The sequence below is a fragment of the Phymastichus coffea genome, unplaced genomic scaffold (genome assembly GCF_024137745.1).
Source record: "Phymastichus coffea isolate CEN01 unplaced genomic scaffold, Cenicafe_Pcof_1.1 PCOF00009, whole genome shotgun sequence".
Classification (NCBI taxonomy): Eukaryota; Metazoa; Arthropoda; class Insecta; order Hymenoptera; family Eulophidae; genus Phymastichus; species Phymastichus coffea.
The window spans coordinates 9,113,171-9,136,692 of record NW_026706820.1 but is presented as its reverse complement, the minus strand read 5'-3'; the positions used below and the strand labels follow the sequence as shown (position 1 = coordinate 9,136,692).

The following is a 23,522-nucleotide window of genomic DNA, read 5'->3' as shown; positions in this document are numbered from 1 at the left end:
CGCCCGCGAGACGAACGAGCGAAAAAGTGGGAGAGAGGAGAGAGATTAGGGCGCCGACCAGCGCGTGTTAGGCGCGCGTAGCACGGGACAGTAGGAATAAGGGGAAGGGGAAAGAGAACGATTAGGCCGCAGGCCGGCGTGCGCGACAAAGAAGCGAGGAATGCGTACGATTAGTCAAGTCCGGACCTGCGGGCAAGAAAAACGAGAGTGACGAGCGAGTGCGCTGGAAATCGAAGGAACGTCTCGACCGATAATACACAAAGGCCCGGTGGTTCCAGACTCGCCGAGAACCACGCCTCAGAGAAAGGTTATTCACTGCCCATTATTGTCAGTTGCCCAGAGCGATCTGAGGCGGTAGTCGAAGGTCGCGGGCAACTGCGAGTTCGGGCAGGGAAAACCTTGACTGAGAGGTTTCCCGCGAGGAAGTGCGAGAAATCAACGCGACCTGTGGACACCGGCGAGCACACCTTGTCAGCAGTGACTTTTTCCCGCAGTGTAAGTCTCCGACTTTAAATGTAAATGCGCGTGACCGGAAAGCGAAGCTGGATAGTACGCGTCTTTCTCTCTCTCATCGCGAGCGCGATATACCCTGCGAGATCTCTCGGCCACGGCGTTACCTTTGTATGACTTAACGCGGCAAAGGAGAATAAATTTGTAAATCTTGCGACAACTGGCTGAGACTTTCCTTTCGAACTCCCTTTGGTTTTCCTCTCCTATCGCCCATAACAGAACCTGCCCGATCTTGAGTCACTGAGCAACCCGAAATTGCCGCACGTGTCCTCCACGTGTGGGCTTTCTCAGGCTCTAGGGCTAGAGGCCAGAAGATCGAGCTGATCCGAACGAGCTGATCGAGCTGGCGGTCAGCCTCGCAACAGAAGGAATATCCTTCCTCTAACGGGTAGGATTTCTATTCGCGCCCCAAAAGAAATACCCCGTTACAGAGATCTATGGTCACATCGGATCACGAAAAATTACTAAGATGTTACAAGAAAATGTTTATATTTATAAACTTCGTAAAAAAGTTACTGAAACTATAAATCGACGTGATTTGTGCCAGCACACGAAGTATTATATTAAAAAGATATCATCTTTAATGCAGCGAATACTCGTAAAACAAACAAACGATTTACTGTCAATAGATTTCTATGGTCCTTTACCTACTTCACGTGGCGGAGTTAAATATATTTTAACAACTATAGAGATTGTTTCAGTAAATTTGTTGTTATGTATCCTATAAAGAGATCAATATAATAAAAAAGATTTTTGAACATTATATTCCTAACTTTGGTAAACCACAAGCAATTATATGTGATCACGGTACTCAGTTCACTGCAAAAGCTTGGAAAGAAAAACTTTCTTCAATTAATATAAAATTAGTATACTCTAGTATCCGTCATCCTCAGAGCATTATCGTGGAGCGGATACACAGATATACCTAATTGGAAGGTTTTTAAAGACTTATGCCAATAAAAATCACAAAGGCTGGGCTCCTTTAATATCCAAAATATAAGAAATTATAAACTGTGCATATCACGAAATAAATAAAACAAAACTAAGAAAATAAGAATTTATATTCATAGAGTACTTTGGCCTCAAGAGGGGACTATGTAACAGTCCTATCTATGAGCTCTTCTCTTATTTTCACTGCATTACTGCAATACGCTAAACTCATGAATATATATCTATATATATATATAGATTCATGAGTTTTTATATATATATTTTATATATATATATAAATTAGTAAATCAAACGGCGCCACCTCACATATTATATGATTGTACGAGAGGGGGGGGGGGGGGGGGGGGTCAGAAAGTCTTTACAAAATCCAAGAGATGGCGCTCGTTACGCTTAAATTATGATGTTTTTGGCAAGCAATACTACTAACTAGATATCGTACAAAGTTTCAGCTCGATTCATTAAGTCGTTTTTTGTGAGCTTTGGTTGAACAAAAAGTTATTGGTTTATCGCCATTTGGAATTTGGAAAATATGACTTCATAGTCTATTTATATGGGTTTTTTGGGCAACGAATTATGATCCGTAACCTCAAAAATCCATGTATATATTTTTTTCAAATCCAATCAAATATAAAGTTTTTGATCCGCCATAGTGATTCGCCATGCTGAATTTGCAAAATATGACTTCATATTCATAATCAGCGACCCCAAAAACTCAAATTTACATTTTTCCAGTTAAATCCGGGCACAAAAAATTTTTGGTCAGCCATTTTGGATTTGCTATTTTTTATTTTTAATATCTGACTTCGTATTCGTGATCAGTGTTCCCGAAAACCCATGTATACATTATTTCGATTGAATCCGATCACTTATAACTTGAAGTTGAGGCCTCGCATATGCTGCGAAAGTACTTAACCACAATCAGTGTTATCTTGATGAAAAAAAAGCCATTTTGAATCTAAAAAGTGGATTTGAAAGTGCAAGAGTGCTCCTTTGTGGTGGTATTACCCGTTTAAAAAAAAAAAGAATTATTCGCGGTGCCACATAACCTCGAATATAGCAAAAAAAAACGTGCTTTTCGCACTTTTAGGTTAGAATATCTCGAAAACCTGACATATAGGGTTAATTCTGACGTCAGATTCGGATTCAGCGTACTAAAATTCTTCGGGCACACAAGGTCCCGTTTTTGGGTAAGAAATTTGTCGTCCTGTGTAATTGTAGTATTCGTTATTATAAGTAAGTGTTTTGTGTTCGTTTTTATAAGTAATTGTTGTGTTTGTTGTTATAAATAATTATTCTTTTTTCTACTTTAATTTCTTGTACATTTTTGTTCTATTAATCAAAAATTTGTTATAAATAAAAAAAATAGTTTTTGTTTTCCTCCCAAAAAGATGTTGAAGATCTACATAAGTTGTAGACAAGTCGTAAAAAAGTCGTGAAAAAGTCGTGGAAAACTCATACAATTATTGAAAATTCATAGAAGTCTATTTTTCAATAAATAAATCTTTTCTTATATGTAGTGATTATACGTCGAGGACTGTGGTCCATGCTGGGAGCTGCTATAAATGCGAAGATATTGTTTTTTGTTTTTTTTTTGTTTTGTTGAGATTTTTATGTTTATGTTTATTGTTGATTAAATAGAAAATCTTTATAAAACGAACTATTGTTTGCTATTTTTTATTACGACGTAAATTATTGCATAATCGGGTTAACACAAGCCTACACCTTGCTGCCAATATCTTCTCCGCGTCATTCACCTTTTCGTCGACCAACTCTGGAACATAAGAAAAGGAATAATGATGTTTTTGATGTTATTTTATAAGTTATAAATTATTATCCAGTACTTCGCCGTAAATCTCTTTAGGAATGGCTACCGTACCGGCTTTCCCGGTTGGTGTCATACGTCGGAGCTCTTATTTTTTTATCAAGAATTGTATCAATTTAGTTACCAATTTTTGGCTGTTGTTTTGATATTTTGCGATTGTTGTCCAACTCAATTTGGAGTCTATTTGTTGCGATAGTCTCTGTATATCTGTTTTTTAAATTACTACTCGTTTTATTTTATCTTTCTTTAGTAAGTAATTCTTGTAGTAATTCGTTTTTTTCTCTAGTTTCTTTGTAAAGTTCTTTTAATAAGTTATTTTCAAGTTTTAATGCATGTAATTCATCATAATTTTCAAAAGTAGTTGTTTCCAATCTTTTTTTTCATGTCCTGTTTCGTTTATTATTTCTTGCCTGATTAATAAATCAGAGAATACTCTACTTACAATTTTTATTTGTGCTATGAATTTTGCTGCTTCCTCTGTTAGTATACCATATGGTAACTGGAAGGTTAATACCAGGCCTGTATGGTCTTGATATATCACAAAAGAATTATTTATTATTTTAATTAAGCTGCCAGCATTTATTTTTGCCACTATTTCTGATGTGTGAAAGAAATTTCCACAAACTATGCAAACTACCACACTAACATTTATGTTAAGATGACACTTGTAGTGCTTAAAGCGTGAGTCGTCGGGCGTCTCCATTCCGCTCGGCGTCATGATCTATTCTGATTTGTCGATTGATGTCGAATAAAATAATTCATGTAAATTCAAGTAATTGTTGAAAATCGTAATCGCTGAAAATTGCAGTTTGCAAGCGAAATTCATAACGCACATAAATGTAGTCGAGCTCTTCGTCAACCGAATCCTCTCTTGTCGCTCTTCTCGCTCTTGCTTTCTACCTTCATGGCGCTACCTCACTTATTACAACTCTCCTTTTCCTGGCTCTGCAACAACTTCAACTCTGCTGACGGAGTCATAATTAGTTACTACGTTCACACGAGAAGAGTATCACGCACAGGACTAGCAAACTCGCTGTAACCCTGTTACAATGTCTTATCCCAAGTGTTCCACATGTATAAATCAAGTTTCAAAATAACAAAATACAAATTTTTTTTTTATTTCTATAGCTTTATTCAACTATGTACAAGTTATTTTAGCTTAAGAAAAAAGCAGGAAAAATACAAATGCGCTTTTCCTTCCTTTTTCTTTTCTTTTTTTTCCTTTCATTCCTCTCTTTTCTATTTTTTTTACATTGATTTATACTACATTAGTGATAGGTTATATATCCAGATTACATTCTGTGAAAAATGAACCTAGAGTTTTACAAATAATTAGGTTAGGTTTACAGAGTATTGTTGTTATATTAGTCGGTGGAGTTATCTTTGATTTTTTTAGATTATTATTAATCAGTTTTGTTTTTTGATTTACGTAGATTTGGTATGACCAAACAATATGGTCAAGATCCTCGTTGGTTGTGTTACATTTGCTTATTGGACTATTAATAATTTTAATACGTGCCATAGATGCGGCTAGGTTATAGTGGTTTGCTCTTGTTCTATTTATAGTAACAATGTTTGCTCTTTTTAGACTATTATGATTATTAAATCAAGTTGACCTGTTGTTGTAATAATGCGAAAAATAATTCTGTTCCTTTAAAATTGCTTTCATTTTTTAATTGTTTTTTTAGTTTCTTTTTTACAGTTGGATTTAAAATATTGTCGTAAGTCGGTGAATGGAATTCAGATGTTTGGGTTATGATTATTATTTGTCGCATCTTTGGCTAGCAAGTTTGCTTGCTCATTTCCACTAATTCCAATATATGAAGGATCCCAAGCTAATGCAATTTTATTATTGTTTGTACTTAGTTTTTGAAATTCTATAGTTTTCTGTTTGATTTTATATATGTATGAGTTTGTTTTTACATTAAAATCTAGATTTTTTAGTTTTTCTAAGACACTGCAACGGTAGTCGATTTAATTAATCGAACCGTTCGCGATTCTGCTTCTCGCGCGTTAGTTCTAACACTTAAGAGAGAGAGGGGGAGCGCGATCTTTTGAATAGTTAGTTTCGCCTCAGCACGAGAGTTTACCGCCGATTTGTGTTTTGTACTTTGTTTCGCAAAAATAAAGTTTTCTTTGGGTCAATTACGTGCGTGAGTGTAACGGCATTTCAGTGACAGATAATAGCAGCAGTACAGAAGCAGCAACAAAGTTATATTGAGGCAGATCGAGGCAGCGCAGCTGATAATCGAGGGGCAGCGGCAGTTGAGATTTTTTGCAACAACAATTACGGCTGATCACCGTAATTGCACCGCATGGTAGGTGCACCTTCCGTCATATTAAGCGATACAAAATACATTCAGTATTTTGTATATTCGTGATAGCGTTATTTTTTGTATTCCCGTCGAGCGTTTGTTCGCGGTATAATTCGAATCTTCTCTCTCTCTCTTTCTCACCGAATATAACTAATTGGAAAATCCTATTCGCGTGCGTTAGTCTTTCGGCCCTACAAAGACTGTAGTAATTTTTATTAATTAAAGTCTGTGAAATTTATTCGCCGTTTTCGTAATTTAATTTTCCTAGTAGCTTAAGTAATTGAAAAAGGCTTAGGTTTTAATCCAATTACATATAGGGGATTAAGAAGATTAGGAGTAAAGTCGCTCACACTTAAAACTCAACGAGTGTCACAAGACACGTGACTTAAGGTGAGTTCAACTCCGTTTAACAGAAGACAACTAGGATAAATCATCTGACGTTAAGGCGAATACACGTACTATCACGTGTTTAATGGAGCGGCGGTTTGCTCTGCATCGTGGGAATTTCTTCTTAAATAAATTGTCCATTTTTCAGATAACCTTCCCCGTTACAACACTTAAAGAATCAGTGAAAATGACAATATTCTTGTCTACATTTTGAAGAACAGTCTCAAGTGCATCGTTTGAAGCGACACTTTCTGCAGTATAGATTGATGCCATATTATTTAGACTTTTCTGGACAGAAATATGTAGTTCGTTTGATATGCCCGCAGTACCAACAGAGGCAATATTTAAAATTTTGCTACCGTCTGTGTAAATTGCAGTATAACTTTCATGTTGAATAAAATTTTTTAGCGTTTCATTGATGTTCGTTGATTTTTTTAGTTGTTTCCCTAATTCTGTATTTATATTTATTTGAGACTAGAAAGTATCATAGTCAGTGAGACAAACATTATAATGTGAAGCTGTATAAATTATTACTGTTCGGTATTATTTCTTTAATGCAGTTAATTAGCATATTCTTTGTATTGTTATTTTTGAAGTTTCTATATATAGTATGAATTGATTTAAAAAAGGCTAAACTTGAGTAGGACATGATTTTTGATAAGTAGCAGAGGTATAAAAATCTAGTGCGATCGGAAATGTACATTAGTTTGGATTCAGCTATGAGAATGTTTGTTGGGGTGCTGATTCGATATCCAAAAACGATTCTTATTGCGGCAAATTGAATGCGTTCAAGTTTTAATAAGTCGTCAGTTCTCTCAGGAAGATATATAAAACAGGCAAAGTCAATAATTGATCTTACATAAGACTTATATATAGTAGGAAGTGTGCTTGGATTGGCACCCCACAAAGTACCTCTTACAAATTTTATTATATTTAACGCTTTTAGACATTTATTTTGACATTTTGAACGTGCGGTCGGAAAGATAGGTACCGTGCTGAATCGCGTGAAGTTATGCTAAAATCTCCGGCGTCGACTTCGACGCTACCCATAAGGGTATCCTAGTTTGTTGAAATGAATTAACACTGTTTTGCCAGGTAAAATTTCGAAACCTATTTCATCCAAATTTTGTTTGAGAATGCGTAAGCATTTCTGTGATTTTAATAAAAGGTGCTAATTGTTTTCTTTTTATGAGTATCATAATGTCATCTGCATATTTTGATATAATAACATATTTGGGAAGATTTTTGGAAATATTGGCTATATACGAGGTCTGTCCGGAAAGTATCAGGCCTACGTTTATATCTTCGCGCCATAGTGTTCGAGCGACATCTACCGGACAGAAACGTCAACAGTAAAGCCTCACAAATCTATTGGTTACTTACTGACATCTGCCAGACGTATAGTTCATGCGCAGCGTGTCGTTGTTTACAGTGCCTTTTTCGCGTTAGTCGGATTTTGATATTGTCAAAAATGACTGAAAAACAAGATCAATGAATTTGCATCAAATTTTGCTTTCAACTCGGAAAAACGAGCTCGGAAACTATTGAAATGATGCAAAAGGCCTTCGGAAGCGAGTGTATGAGCAAAAGACGAATAAAAGAGTGGTATAAACGGTTCGAGGATGGTCGCACTTCTGTCGATAGTGATTCTCGTTCCGGCCGACCTTCGACGACAAAAACCGCAGATAATATTGAGCGGGTGCGACTTGCAATCGAACAAGATCGTCGTATGACTGTGCGAGAACTAGAAGAAGACCTTGGGATACCAAAAACTATCATTTCAGAAATTTTAACCGAAAATTTAGGAATGAAACGCGTGTGTGCGAAATTCATCCCAAAATTGCTCACAGCAGAGCAGAAGAACATTCGCTTAGAAATCGCTCTGGACAATCTGGAAATGGTCAATAATGATGATAATGTGCTTAGAAAAGTTATTACAGCTGATGAATCATGCGTTTATGGTTATGATCCTGAAACAAAACAACAATCTTCACAGTGGAAGCATTCTGAATCGCCAAGAAAAAAAAGCACGTCAAAGTCGGAGCAATGTTAAGTCAATGTTGATTTTTTTTCGATTGGGAAGGTGTTGTACATCACGAATATGCACCAACAGGTCAGACAATCAATAAAGAATACTACATTCAAATTTTAAAACGTTTGCGTGATGCAGTAAGAAGAAAACGGCCGCACTTTTGGGAAAGTGGTGACTGGCTTCTCCATCACGATAATGCGCCAACGCATTCATCCAATCTTGTGCAGCAGTTTTTGAGCAAACACAATATCGCATTGCTTCGACAACCTTCATACAGTCCCGACGTAGCCCCTTGTGACTTTTGGCTGTTTTCAAAACTAAAAAAAAACACTCAAAGGACACCGATTCGATGACAAAACAACGGTTGAAAACAATGCGACGAGTGTACTTAAGGCTATCCCTAAAAGTGAGTTCCAGGACTGTTTTGAAAAGTAGAAACATCGATGGAACAGTGTTATTCAATCAAGTGGGGATTACTTTGAAGGATGCCGCCCACCAGATGATAAAGAATAACGCTAGCACGAAAATATAAAGGTAGGCCCGATATTTTCCGGGCAGACCTCGTATAGATTTAAAAGTAGAGGGCTTAAAGATCCACCTTTTGGGACACCTTTTTATAAATTTCTGTGAGTGTTGAGATTTATATGCGAGTATATGAGCCTTTCATAATTTAAGAATTTTACGACCTGAATGATTTCTATAGGGATCTTTAATTTAGCTAGATTTTGTAGTAGTATTTCACATATTACCTTATTGTAAGCATTAATGATATCGATGTAAACAGCAAGAGTACGAGGGTCGTTTGAAAAGTCCGTGCAAAAATAAAAACTGCTTGATTTTTTTTAATAAATCTTTTTTATTTTTCAACATAGTCTCCTTTTAGGCTTATACACTTCATCCAACGCTGCTCTAGTTTGTTAATCCCTTCCAAATGATAGGATTTGTCCAAGTCTGTAAAATAGGCATTCGTTTCTGCAATTACCTCCTCGTTTGAATAAAATCCCCGCCAGCCATTTTTTCATATTAGGGAACAAATAGTAGTCCGATGGAGCCAAGTCTGGAGAGTAGGGGGATGTGAAACGAGTTGCAACCCTATCTCCATCAGTTTTGCGGCCATAACTGCTGAGGCGTGAGCTGGCGCACTGTCGTGGTGGAAGAGGACTTTTTTGTGGGCCAATCGTGGACGTTTCTCGAGCAACTCGGTTTTCAAACGATCCAATAACGATGAATAATATTCGCCTGTAATGGTTTTATCTTTTTCCAGATAGTCGATGAAGATTATTCCTTGCGAATCCCAAAAGACAGTCGCCATAACCTTCCCGGCCGAAGGAATTGTCTTCGCCTTTTTCGGAGCAGATTCTTCCTTGGTAACCCATTGTTTAGACTATTCTTTGGTCTCAGGAGTGTAGTGATGTATCCATGTTTCATCTACAGTCATGAAACGACGCTTAAAGTCTTGTGGATTTTGCTGGAACATCTGCAAACCATTCTTGCAACACTTCACACGATCTCGTTTTTGGTCAATCGTGAGCAATCGCGGCACCTATCTAGCGGATAGCTTTTTCATGTCCAAATATTGGTGCAAAATATTATGTACCCGTTCGCTCGAGATGCCTACAGTACTAGCAATCTCACGCACCTTCATTCTTCTCTCAGCCATCACCATATCATGGATTTTATCAATGATTTCTGAAGTGGTAACCTCAACAGGGCGTCTAGAACGTTCAGCATCTTTTGTGCTCATATGGCCACTCCGAAAATGTTGAAACCGCTTATAAATCATTCTAATCGAAGGTGCACAATCACCATAATGTTTATCAAGCTTCTGTTTAATCTCCTGAGGCGTTTTGCCTTTCAAAAAGTAATGTTTAATCAATACACGAAATTCTTTTTCGTCCATTTTTTACAACCACTCGATTTCTTTGATTGAAACGAATGTAAAACGCAAAGTAATTGGCCGATCTGGCTGAAACTTGGTGTGTGCTCTTCCAAGATATGCCACTAACTAAAAATAACCTTGATACGCACTAGTAGCGCCATCTCTCTGACTTTGCACGGACTTTTCAAACGACCCTCGTATGTTGTTTATTTTTGAAACCTTGTTCGATATTTAATGTTAATTGAGCTAGGTTGTCATTACAAGATTGGCCTTTACGAAATCCGGTTTGTGTATTGGGTAAAAGGTTGTTTTTTTCGGTGTACCATTGTAAACGATTTTTTATGAGTATTTCAAATAATTTGCAGCTACACGATGTGAGAGTAATGGGTCTGAAGTTTTGATCATCTGATTTTTTTATAAAGGTTACAAAACAATTTTTCCAATTGAGTGGAAATTCGTCTAATTTATAAATTTCGTTGAATATATCTAGAAAAATGATCTTGTAATTGATAGGGCGATTTTTAAGTATTTCGTAGTCTTCACCGTCAAGGCCAGGAGAAGAGCTGCTATCTCTAGAGTTGAGTGCGATATTGAATTCAATAAATTGGAATTGCTTGCTGAGAAGATTTTTTGAGCATTTTTCGGAGACAATTTGGGTCAGAAGCTGACCATGCTAGGCTGATTTTGTTAAGTACAATTTCAACATTTGATTTGTTTGTATCGTCGATAGTCTTTCGTGACTTTACTTTTACATATTTGTTTTTAAAGATTTTCATACTGTTCCAAACAAAAGTGGGATTAGTTCCAAAATCTATACCTTCAGCAAAACATCTAAAACTTTCTGTTTTTTTTCTTGAAGAGTCGTTTTGCAATTACATTTGTTTTTTATAATTTATATATTCATCTTGTTTTTTAGAAAAGCACCATTTTTTAAAAGCAGCTTTACGAAGCCTTCGTGCTTTGTCGCATTCGATTTAATTGCATTATTTATTATGTTAATAAAAGTTTCATACTATTCAGTAGCAGTTGCATTGCAGAACGGTTCTTCAAGGAAATGAGTATAGTTGTCACTCAAAGTATTTAGAAAACTTTCCCAATTAGTTCGTTTAGATTTTATTTTGAATGATTTTTTTTGAAAATTGTTTTGGAGACTGAGAGATTGATTAGAATGGGAAAATGCTCAGAGCCGTAATTATCATCCGACAAAACAGTATCAATTCTGTCAATTAGATTCATTGTAGATAGGATTAAATCGAGATTAGATTTTTTCCAGTACTAGGATTGATTCTACTATCTGTATCGGTATTATGAATAAACTAGTCTTTATTGTCAATGGAGTTTAAGAAGTGAATACCGTGTTTATTGTTTTGAGTGCAGTTCCAGTACGGGTGGTGTGCTTCAAAATCGCTGACGAAAAGGCTGTGAGAGTCTACGTTAATGTTGTTTAAAATGTTATCCCAATCTGCTTGTGTAGGATCGCTGCGAGGTTATCTGTAGCAAGTAAAAATATCCAGTGTTGGAGAGGTATTTTCAATTTTAATCCCATAAATTTCGAATTTATCGTTTGAATTGTTGATGAGAATTGGAGAGGCAGTTAGATGGTTTTTGACAAGAAATAGGATTCCTCCATCTATATTATCTAATCTGTCTAGTTCAAATGCTTTGTAGCTGGAGATACCAAGGTAATTTTGAGTTGTGATGTTTGGTGGTAGTGTTAGTGGTTTGAGCCAAGTTTCAACACAAATAAAAATGTCTCTTTTCTCGAGTATTTTGCTTAGCTCTGATATCCGTTGATATTACTGCATGCGTTCCAAAAGAGGATTTTTAAATCTTTATTATATGTAGCCATTTTAGAAGTAAACAACTACGAAGAAAAAATTTGACGTTGTGCTGGAACTATTATGATTGAAAGAATTGGGGTGATAAACTTCTGTAATGAGATGGTTCTTTTTTGTTCATGTCGACATCTCCTGTATCTTCTTCGGAGCCGCATTCATCTGTGAATGATTCCGAAACATCGCTTTTGTTGAAAGAATCGTCAAGTTTTTGATGGTTTATTTTATTTTTTATTTTGGTAAGTCTGATTTTTGTTGCTTTTTCAGTTATCATTGGATAAGCTTCTTCTATTATTTATGTGATATTTGAAATATCATCTGAAAGTGTTTTGGCTTCAGTGATAACATCCATTTTATTGTCGAAGTTTTTAACGAAATTAACGAACGTAGCGTAATTGATTGGAAGTGTTTTGTCGTTTTCAAAAATATCAGCTGTTGGTTTGAGAGACTTTACTAAAGCTGAGTTTCTGACTTCAGTTATTTTAGCTTTCGTTTCTGTAGTTACTTTCCTTCTTTTCAGTATTTTGTTCTCAACTTTTATGAGTTTCTTGGGTTTGACAAATGTATTATCCTCAGAGTTGTTATTTTCTACTTCTTGTATTTTTTTGTAGTCTGAGATGGTACTGCCAGTAGGTATGGAAATCGAGCAATTAACCGATAATGGACGTTTGTTTTGAATTTTATTTTCATCATTATCTAGTACAGGTAATTCTTGTGTATCTACTAGAGCATGATTAGGTTGTGTGGATAGCGATGGATCATCGGTTGTTGTTGGTTGTGTGTTTACAGTAGTTATAGAGAAAGAGGAATATGGTGAGCCGTTAACAGGTACAACAGGCATACGAGGCGTTCTTTCGTTGTCTTGTATATGTATGGTAGGTGTTTTGATCTTTTTGCATTTTTTTTGTTCGTGGCCTAGATTGTTACATAAGAAACACGTTTGTGTTTCAGTGGAAAGGTAAATCCAATAATTCACATTATCAAAATTTATTTGAATACTGCTGGGTAGCTTTGCTTCTTTGTCTCCTTTTATATAGAATTGCCGGCGAAGTGAAAGAATGTGTGTTCTTCCCAGCTTGGCAATACTCGCACGGATATCACTTATTTGAAAGACAATTTCGATGCCTTTGTTATGTAGCTGTTCGGTGATTATTTCATTAGGTATTATAGATTGAATATTCGAAACTACAACTCTTTTGTTGCTGCTAACATAAGGCTTGATTTTGAGGTTGTACTCTTTAACGGTGATAACTTTATTTTTTATTTGTTGCACGAGATCTTTACTTGATAAGTATACTATGTGACGTTTTTCGGAGACTCGTGATATGTAACAAACTTGGGATATTTCAACTAAGCTTTAAAGTCCGTCTAGGTAGTCATCATTGGTTAATCCTTCGATAGAGTCCATGATTATTGCTTCTTTCTTGGTGGGTTGAATTTGGCGTTCTGTTACATTGGCGTATGAGCTATGTAGTCCGGGAAAGTTGTTTGTATTTGAAGACATTTGTTGTTGTTGATCGGTATTTTCGTTGGCCATGATAGACACAATTATTGCTTTCAGCAGTCGAAACTGCTGAGCACAATAACACTTAAATTTTTACTTATCACTCTGAGCAATGCGCATAAGGGCGCTGTATTACACGTGTACGACAATTTTTCTTACACGCGCGGTAATACACACATACTATGAGGAAAGTAAACACGTCTGTTCGGGATAAGTCTCGAGCGACGACTGAAAATTTAAATTTTTGCGCACATTTCACGCTCGACCAATCACATGGCTGGATATCGGCTACTCATAAATTCTTTAAGAGAGAATGAAATAAAAGTCAAGATTAATTAATACATTGTATTCTATATATTCCTGTAGCGCAGGAATAGTATGTTTCAAACCAATAAGATATTGCTTAAAGATCTCACAGAATCTTTGAAGTAAATGGTTTTCGGGCAATTTTTATGTAACTTTGACAAACAATAATTCTGAACTATTAAATCAAAAGTCTCCATGGCACGAAATTCTAAAGTTCTTAGTTTACAGTATAGAGCTCCTCAGAATTGAAGATTTTACCGATGCCCTATAAATAGCGTACATGACATAAGTGGATTTCTTGTTGACATTTATATATATATATGGATAAATATATGAATGTATACCGTGAAATAAGAACTTTAGGGTTTCGTGAGACTTTTGTTCTATTAGTTCAGAATTCTTATTTTTCAGAATTACAAAAAATAAGCCGAAAACCAAAAGGATTCTGCGGGGCTTGTCTTGTATATATGCTTTTATATTATATTAAGAATTGTCAATAGAAATCGAATAATTATATGAAAAGGAACATATGAATAATTAAAATAGAAAATAACATTGTTTTTGTTTCAGCACTTCGACTGCAGGAATCATATAAGGGTAATTCAGCCAATGGAGAGTGGTAACAGACTTTATCTCTGCGGTACAAATGCTCACTCGCCTAAAGATTGGGTGATTTATGTAAGTATTTGAAAAGATAATAACGAGTATTTCAAATAAAATTGAAAATATTACAATAAAATGAGAAAGAAGTGAATTAATAAAATACAATGTAATCACTAACTTTGATCATCAACGTTTCATCAGCAATTTCACTAATCTCATCAGCTCACTTAGACGAATAGCAATGACTTACATTCTCAAGGTCAGATGTATATTTACTCCTCAAGTGAACAGCCTGATGAGGTCAGCGAAATTGCTGTTGAAACATTGTTGACCAAATTTAGTGACTAAAAGTTTATTTTATTCACTAACTTCTCCCCCGTTAAATCGTAATATTCTAAATTTTATTAAAAATATGGAGTGGATAAATTAGTATTTTTTATAGAAATCACGTGAAAATACTTTTTATATTGAACTATCCCCAGTAACAATTCTGGTATTGAACTTGCGATCACACTTCAGCTAAATTGTTGATAAATACTTAGAGATTTTTTTGTTTTTGATTGGAAAATTTATTTTATACTTTTTTTTTGCTTAAAGAAGATCCATCCAACGGTTTGTTATACGTCGAAAAATATTCATGGTTTATAATTTGCAAGAAAACTATATATTTACAAATGGTCTAGCCGGTTAAGATGGTCAAAAGTGCCCTCAACGATTTTGAAAAAGTGAGTAGATTAACTTATTTGGCATGAAAAATAACCAAGATTCCTAAATTTCCAGATCCCTAAACCCATATAGGGCCTTATAAGGCCCTATTTTGTGATTATCAATTTTTTTTACGATATCTCAGTCAGTTTAGAACTAGTAAACATTTTGAATTACAATAAACGATATCGTATTTAGCAGAAATAATGAACAATAACGACGAGATAAATTTGAGTTTTTGCAATACCTCCACGAATATTATTAAAATTCAAGTCAGATCGAGACACATTTCTCGACAAACTTACAATTGCTACATTAACTATAAGCCTAATACAATTGGCAGTACTGGAATCTTGCGCCATTATTGTGAATGTTCCAACGGCATGCGAACTATTGGCTGTTGCTCTCATGTGGCTGCGGTCATTTACGTATTACTTATCGTACGCAAGATACCTGTTCAAAAATTGTGAGACTTGCAAAAGAACTGACAGATTTATGAATGAGAACAGTTAATTCCTGTAATTTAAGAAGAAGGTAATGAATACTAAATCCAAAATTCAAGGCTAATAAATATTACATTTGAAAAAGCTAAAAGTAATTATTCATTTCATTACACTCTTCATATTATTATTAGTATGATAAATAAAAACAATCTTTCTTTACGGTATGTAAAATGATTATGTAAAATATATACAGTAAATTTTCACATTTTACGAATAAAGTTTGTGTAAAATATATACAATGGTTGTTTTAATTTTTTTGCATAAAAAAGAGAAAAAATGTGCTCCAAAATGTTAAAAATCCCAATCGGGGGTTATTCAAAAAAATAAAAGTAGTTATTGAAAAATTTTATACCTCTTAAAAGAAATAATTTTTCTATTCAATTGTCATACTGCATATTTTTGCAAATATTTGAAAAAAATCACTCTTATCTCACATAGTGGCAAAATCATTACATTAAAAAAAAATTTTTTATCTATCTTTATTAACTTTTGACTTAATTAATATTTTGACCTGAAAATTGCTACAGATGTTGATTATTATATATGAAATAATAAAACGAAATTTCAGAAAATCCCTTTCATGGTCATTTTTTGCAGGTTGAAGTAATTGCGGAATAGCAAGCTACACAGCAATACAAGCGGAAAATTGGGATTTTTTGTGATTTTTCGCTTCTGACACATCTTAGATTATATTACAAAAAAATAGAACCATCTTGTTCTACGATATAAAACACATCGAAAACATGTATCATGAGTTCGAAAGTAACTTTGGGTTACCTTTAAATGAAAAAGGCGAAAATGTCTACACCTGGAAGGAGCCGATCGATGTATAAGATTATCGTATTTGCTGATTTAGTAATGGGCTTGATTTATTTCCAAACATGTAATACCTGTTTTCGATGTGTTTTCCCCGCAGAAGACGATGGCATAGACGGTTTTCAGATAAGAAATTTTTTCGAACCGCTGCAGGCAAAATACTGAATTTCTTTTAGATTATTTTTTTTAAGATTGTTCCACCACTTCTATAAATCTAAAAAAATTCACAGATGTTTTGAAGCTAGAAATACATGATATATATTTTTTCCAAAGATGCATTTGGCTCTGTTTTTGAAAAATTAAATTTTTAAACTTTCGAACGCATGTAAAAATTTGAATTTCGCGCTAAAACTTTTTTTAATCAAACCATTTTTCAGGCTTACAAAACTTTAAAATTTGAAAAAGAAAATTTTTTCTAGCTCAAAACTGACTGAGATACCGTAGAAAAATTGGAAGTCACAAAATAGGGCCTTATAAGCCCCTATTTGGGTTTAGGAATCTGGAAACTTAGAAATTTTGATTATTTTTTATTTCAAAGAAGTTGGTCTACTCACTTTTTCAAAATCGTTGGAGGCACTTTTAACCATCTTAACCGGCTTAACCGTCTTTGATTGACTTGACCGGCTTCGACCATCTTAACGCGGAGGTTGCAAAGTCGGATTTAAACTCCTTGGTCATCGTCGGTTTATCAGTTGTTATAGTTATTAATTTCTGTATAGTTGAAATTAGTCTTATATTTGTTGGATTTTCTGTCTTGTTTTCCATTAATTTTGCAAACTTTTGATGATCGTTATCATAATCCAGTAATATTTGAAATAACGCGTTCTTATTTTTCAATTGTTGACTAGCAAAAGCATGGCGAATCCCTTTCTCGAAATGTTCACATAACTTTTCCATTAATTCTTCGGAATATTGTAACTCTAACTCTTTCGCGTACCATAGAATAGTCGTAACGTACCTTACTCTACTCAATTTACTGCCAAGATAGTACTGATCAAATTCAAATATTTTTCGCGTCTGACGTTGAATGTTTGAGTTCCAAAACCGCTCTTCAAACTCCAATTTAAATTGAGAATAGTCCATAATGTCATCTGCAATTATGTACCACAAATCTTTTGCCTTCCCTTCCAATCTTTAATTAATAAAATCAATACATTTATCATCTTGAATATTTTTTGAGAGATTTTATCAAGATCATTTAAAAATTTCACTGGCCTTTTTATTTCAGTACCTTTGAAAATAGGGATTGGTATTTTGATTTTTGATACCTTATCGAAACTTGAACTATTATTTAAAATGTTATGCGATTGATAATTCTGAATCATGTTTTTCATTTCAAATAACTTTTCTTCAAATTCATCACTATTTTCATTTATACATGTTTATAAATTTAATTTTACTTGTTGAATTAATTGATCTGTTTCATCCGAATCAAAAAATGTATAGAACTCTTGCTTTAATTTTTCGAATTTTAATTTTTTAACTTTAGTTCATCAGCTAACATTTAAAAACTGTCGCTCCATGTTTTCATTGTGTCAGACAACGCATCCAATTCATCCTTCCGAATATCACAATCATACTTTTTCGTTAATGATGTTATTTTCTCTAGATCATATGTTCATAAATTTAAAATGTTGTCTACCTTTCTCTCTGAATTATCTTGAGCCTGATACAATTCCATTAACTCATTAGCAATAGCTTCAATTGTTTCTATTTGCTTATTATTATATTTTACACTATCGTCTTCCACCAACACAGAGTGTAATTCTCTTGTTAATCTAAATCACTTTCTGTTATCAGCCATGATAATATATATCCAAAATAAAATAATAAAACTAATTCTAAGGCATAAAATAATAGAAAATAATTTTAATAATTTTAATATGGTATCGATAATTGTCTTGCACCAAATTTAAATAAGGAATATTCTATTTATTCTTCTAAACTTTCCAAATTTTTATCAATCCGCTTGAAAATAAATACCAAATCTTTCTGCAATTTCTCATTATCTCTATTCCATTTTTCTATTTCCGCTTTATTATCATTACTCTAGTTTTGAGCAACCGCTAACTCTAATTCTAATTGTCTAAAACGCTTACTTTTTTCGTTGACTGTACGAATCAATGTGTTTAATCTTGTTTGGTTATCAATTTGTAAACGACGATTTAGTCGTGAAACACTTTATGCAATAAATTTAGCTGTTGTTCGTTAACTCATCGGTACCGATTTTAAATGCCACTGTTGTGGAAATTTAAATGCCATGTCTATTTACTTCTGACTCTGTTACCAAAACAAGTCTATAAAATATCAAAGGTAAACAGAACACGCTGATATGCAAATTGGTAATCTATCTATCCAAGGGTATAAAGGTTTATTTGAAATTTCAATGTATTTTCTCTGTTGTCTTGTAGACTTAACCAAAAAAAAATATTCAAAACGATATCTATATTCATTACCAATTAATTTAATTACTTAAACTTAACGTAGCATCCATAATATCAAAATTCGCTTGTAATCATCAATCAATGACCGAATAATCTTAACAAACTTAATCCTTTCTCTTAATATAAATAATTTCGAATACAATATTTATCGTCGGATCCCTGTTCGGGCGTCAATTTGTGACACGTTATGTGAAGTTCGTAGACCCGACTTTATCGCAGAAAAGTACTCACTCAAGCTTACGGAAAGGAAATTATCGCCTCCTTCCTGTATTGGACACGCGCCTTGCATGCTTAACTCAGAAGATGAGTTCGATAATTTCCTTGATTTTATGAATGTGGCTCGTTGGAGAGATAAGCGCTCTGCGTATTCCTGTGGAGCTTAGTCTAGCTAACTCCCGTCTGGTCAAGGAAAGGGATCGGTATTTATCGGAGTCTTAGAATCTCAGCACAGTATCGACATCCGTGGAGATTTCCAAGGTTCATTCAGTTCGGAGGAACAAACGAGAGTGACTTGCCAAGCTCGCAATTTATATGAACTGCGTGTCGCTGCTCGACTCGAGATTTTCCAGTGGAGAGGGCATCCGTCTTTCATCTCTTCTCCTCTATCAAATCTCGAGTCGATCTATCCGACCGTCATATTAAATAAAAATGTTTTATCACCGCTCGGAACTCACTTTTTTTCCATTCTTAAACAAACGTTGTTCACTTTGATCGACAATAAAAACGGAACTACTCGATGGATCTGGCTGAAACTCGGCAGCACTCTATTTAACAGTGACGCTTGCTGGTGCAACTTAAGTTGAGATGCTTTGAGCGCTATCTCTATGATTTCCTAAGGACTTATTGATTCATCCTCATATATCTAGATCTTCATCTCTATCTTCCATTTAATCATCTTCTATATCTACTCGAAAATATATCCATAATTGATAGCGAGTAGCGTTCCTAAATCGAGAGTATATTCTAATTCTTAAAAAGTCTGGTACATTTCTGTTTATATCAAGTTCGAAGACATGAGAATATTTACGTCAATCGATATAAATATTCCAAATCTAATCAAGGAAATTTAGGAACGTGTGCATGATTTAAACGTTCCCACATAGTATTTCTTGTAGCAAAATTTTGCTCCTTAACTAATGCTTGTACCTTATTTACATTTAATCGAGTTTTAATTTCTCTTGATAGAGGAACGGTCTTATCGATCATCAGAAGCGGTATACGATATTTATTTATCGTATATTTACACTCCTGCGATCAAGTAAAAATCTCTCAAATGTAAAACATGAGCCCTTGGAATAATTCCATCTAGAAACTTGTAAATAGATTTTACGTGACCGTTTCAAGCTTCAAACTTATCGCTTCGTGGTTACTATGCGAACATTATTGGCCAGTTCAGCCGTGAGTTGACAATTGCCTTTCATGATAGGTGGCACATAGATATTGTATCGTCAATTTTGTAAGAACTGTACTGCATCCCTATAACCTCGATCAACAATAAAAATGTCTCCATCTTAAAAACATTCATTAATATTGTTGATATCATTTTGAAACTAATGAATTAATATTAAGACATCATTGTTTCTACCATCCGCAAATTACGGCCCGTGTATATCAAGAATAAAACCGTCAGGTGCAGTGACTATAACAGGCTTTTGCTAAATGTCGTCCTTTACGAACCGAATAACTTTGTCTTAAGAATCGGTAATTTCTTGATTTTTCGATGTAACTATACGTTTCATCTACAATTAAAATGGCTTTCAAATCATTTGGATTATTATTGTAAAATTCTTTTGCAAACGGAGTCACGTGCTGTCCGATGAATTCGTCACGATTTATCGCTTCAAGACCAATGTTTTCAGGTACACATGGCATCATCATCATCATTGTTCTTACTGTATTAATCAACGTATTTATACCCTGTCTACTTTCATAGTTCAATAAAATCTTTAGAAAATCACGAGTAAGTCCATGACGTAGTTTACACATAAAAATAAAAAGAGGTTTTCTCGTTATTTGGGTAAAGTTAATACGTCTAGGTGCAAGAAGGCAACACTCGTGTAAATCATAAAATTAAGCTTTTATTAAAGATGTAAGATAACTATATTTTTCATCGGTCAAAGTGTTGGGATCAAGGTAGTTCTCATGATCTCTTACAGCCACTTCTCTCAATAAGGTAAAGAATCTATTGACTTATATTCCAGGCAAATTTATAGGACTTTTTATACATTGTGAACCAACTTAAAAGGAGACTTTTTTTATCAAGGTGTTGCAAGCAGATTTGTGTTGATAATGGAATGTAAATATTTTTGTCTAAATATATTTCAACCCGAGCCTGAACACTATGTTGGTGCAAATTATTATTTAAGCGATTATAAACCATACATGTTTCTTTAGATCTTTATGTAAGAAAATCGAACCTAAGATGCTAAGGGTTCTCCAAGAACTCTTGATCACGTATAAGTAATAAATCACAGTTTAAACAAACACGCGAAAGACTATTATTTATTTCAATAGGTGGGTGGTTAAACTCCTCACGGTACCTTGTGACAGTCATTAGTTTTTTATCGTTGAAGTTTCTCATAAATTGCATGGTACGAGAAAGAAATTCTTCATAACATACGAGGTGTAATCAAAAAGTAAGGTGAATTTTGAAATTTAGCGGGCTACGTCCATTCGATCTTCGACTTATTTATTTGGTTATGTCGGTACACTCGTCTAGAACATACGTTCCAAATTTCAGCTTTGTAGTATGTTTGGTTTGTTTGTGAGAGGCATCAAGGTTAGAAGTGTTTTGCGTGCTCCAGGATTTGCTGCTGTCTAAAAACATGGATCAAAGAGTTTGCATTAAATTTTATGTGAAAAATGGAATCAAATGTTCCAAAACACTTAAAATGCTGAAAGTGGCATACGGTGAGTCTACTTTAAGCCAAAAAAATGTTTACAAGTGGTATAAACTCTTCCAAGAAGGCCGAGAAGACACTGACGACGAACCTCGTTCTGGACGCCCCAGCACATCAACAACTGATGAGAATGTTGAAGAAGTGAAGAAAATAGTGTTGGGAAATCGTCGAATTACCATTAGAGAAATTGCTGATGATATTGGCATCTCATTTGGTTCGTGCCAATCAATTTTGACGAGTGTTTTAGACATGAGACGTGTGTCAGCGAAGTTTGTTTCGAAATTGCTCAATTTCGACCAAAAGAAACGTCGCATGAGCATCGCCCAAGAGCTACTGAATGACGTCAACGATGATCCAGATTTACTCAACAGGGTTATAACAGGTGACGAAACATGGGTATACGGTTATGACGTCGAGACTAAGACTCAATCGTCCCAGTGGAGGCATTCTGGATCACCAAGACCAAAAAAAGCACGCCAAGTTCGATCAAATGTAAAGGTTTTGCTTACAGTTTTCTTTGACTGCAGGGGCGTGGTGCATCATGAGTTCTTGCCACAGGGTAGAACAGTAAATAAGGAATATTACCTGCAAGTTATGCGCAATTTGCGCGAAGCAATCCGCCAGAAACGTCCGAATTTGTGGAAAAATAAAAATTGGCTTTTGCACCATGATAACGCCCCTGCTCACACATCGTTGCTTGTGCGCGAATTTTTGGCTAAAACCAACACAGTAACGATGCCACAGGCACCGTATTCCCCAGATCTGGCCCCCTGTGACTTCTTCTTGTTCCCAAAACTGAAGAGGCCCATGAAAGGACGGCGTTTTGCCACGATTGAGGAGATAAAGACGGCATCGAAGGATGAACTAAACAAGATCACAAAAAATGATTTTTTGAAATGCTTTGAGGATTGGAAAAAGCGTTGGCACAAGTGCATTATATCCGAGGGGGATTACTTTGAAGGAGATAAAATAAAAATTGATGAATAAATAAATATTTTTTGAGAAAAATAAAAATTCACCTTATTTTTTGATCACACCTCGTACATAACGTAAAGTACGCTTTATCATATTTGATATAGAAATTCTTTTCTCCACCTTTTATTGTAACAAAGTTAACAATAGTCAACGTAATTTTTTAAATACATCTGTAAAATGCACGAGTTTGATGTATTGTGATAAATATTGTTGTAATTCTATGTTATGAAAATATGTGTATAAAAAGAATATTGACAAATTGAAATTGATAGATCTTAAATAATATTATTTATTTCTAATCACTCGATAGTCATATTTTACCCACGGTGAAAAAATAGAAAAATTTTTTTTTGTACAAATGCAATTTTGATAGTGAATAATTATTCTACATTAAAAAACAAACTTTTTATTCATTGGAGTTTCTTTCTATAGTGCATAGTTTTCAAGATAATCAGAGATGAAAAAAAAAGAGACTTGTTTTACAAAAAAGGTTGTAAGCTTTTATCGGCTCAATAAAAATGGATCCTGTTGCGCTCATTTTAAAGATAACAGAAATATACAACTTTTACACTTTCGATTTTTTAAATTTGCTGCACCGTTCAAAAGTTATATTCGATTTAATGTAAAAAAAGAAATTAAAAAACAGTAATTTATTTTTTTAACTTAATAAACACAATTTTTAATTTAGTAAAAAAAATACCAGCTGAATATGAGGGGTATTGCTTTACTATTTAAAATGAGCCTGCGCGCGTTTTTCTATGACCATTTTAGACGGAGCTGCAAAACTTTAAATATTAAATGATTTTTTCTTTTTGGCCGGAAACTTATGCACGCCACTGTATGTTGTGAAATAAAATTATTAAATATAAAAATATGAGACTCAGAAATATTTAAATAAATCTTATATTTTGATATTGGAAATTGCTATATTTATTTTTAAAAGAATAATGATTAAAAAAATATATTTCTAGATTTTAGAATCTTAAAAATTCACTGTTGGAAAGGTATAGTACGATAACGATCACCAAATATGCC

At 34.4% G+C, this 23,522-nt stretch overlaps 1 protein-coding gene across 2 annotated transcripts in view; it reads left to right on the top strand.

Moving 5' to 3' along the window:
• LOC131670744 (semaphorin-2A) overlaps positions 1-23,522 on the top strand; it is a 545,588-nt gene that overhangs the window by 259,766 nt on the left and 262,300 nt on the right. For both annotated transcript variants that reach the window (XM_058946635.1, XM_058946626.1), the window contains exon 5: positions 14,112-14,219. In XM_058946635.1, the coding sequence (XP_058802618.1) occupies positions 14,112-14,219 (108 nt within the window). The remainder of the gene's footprint in view (positions 1-14,111; positions 14,220-23,522) is intronic.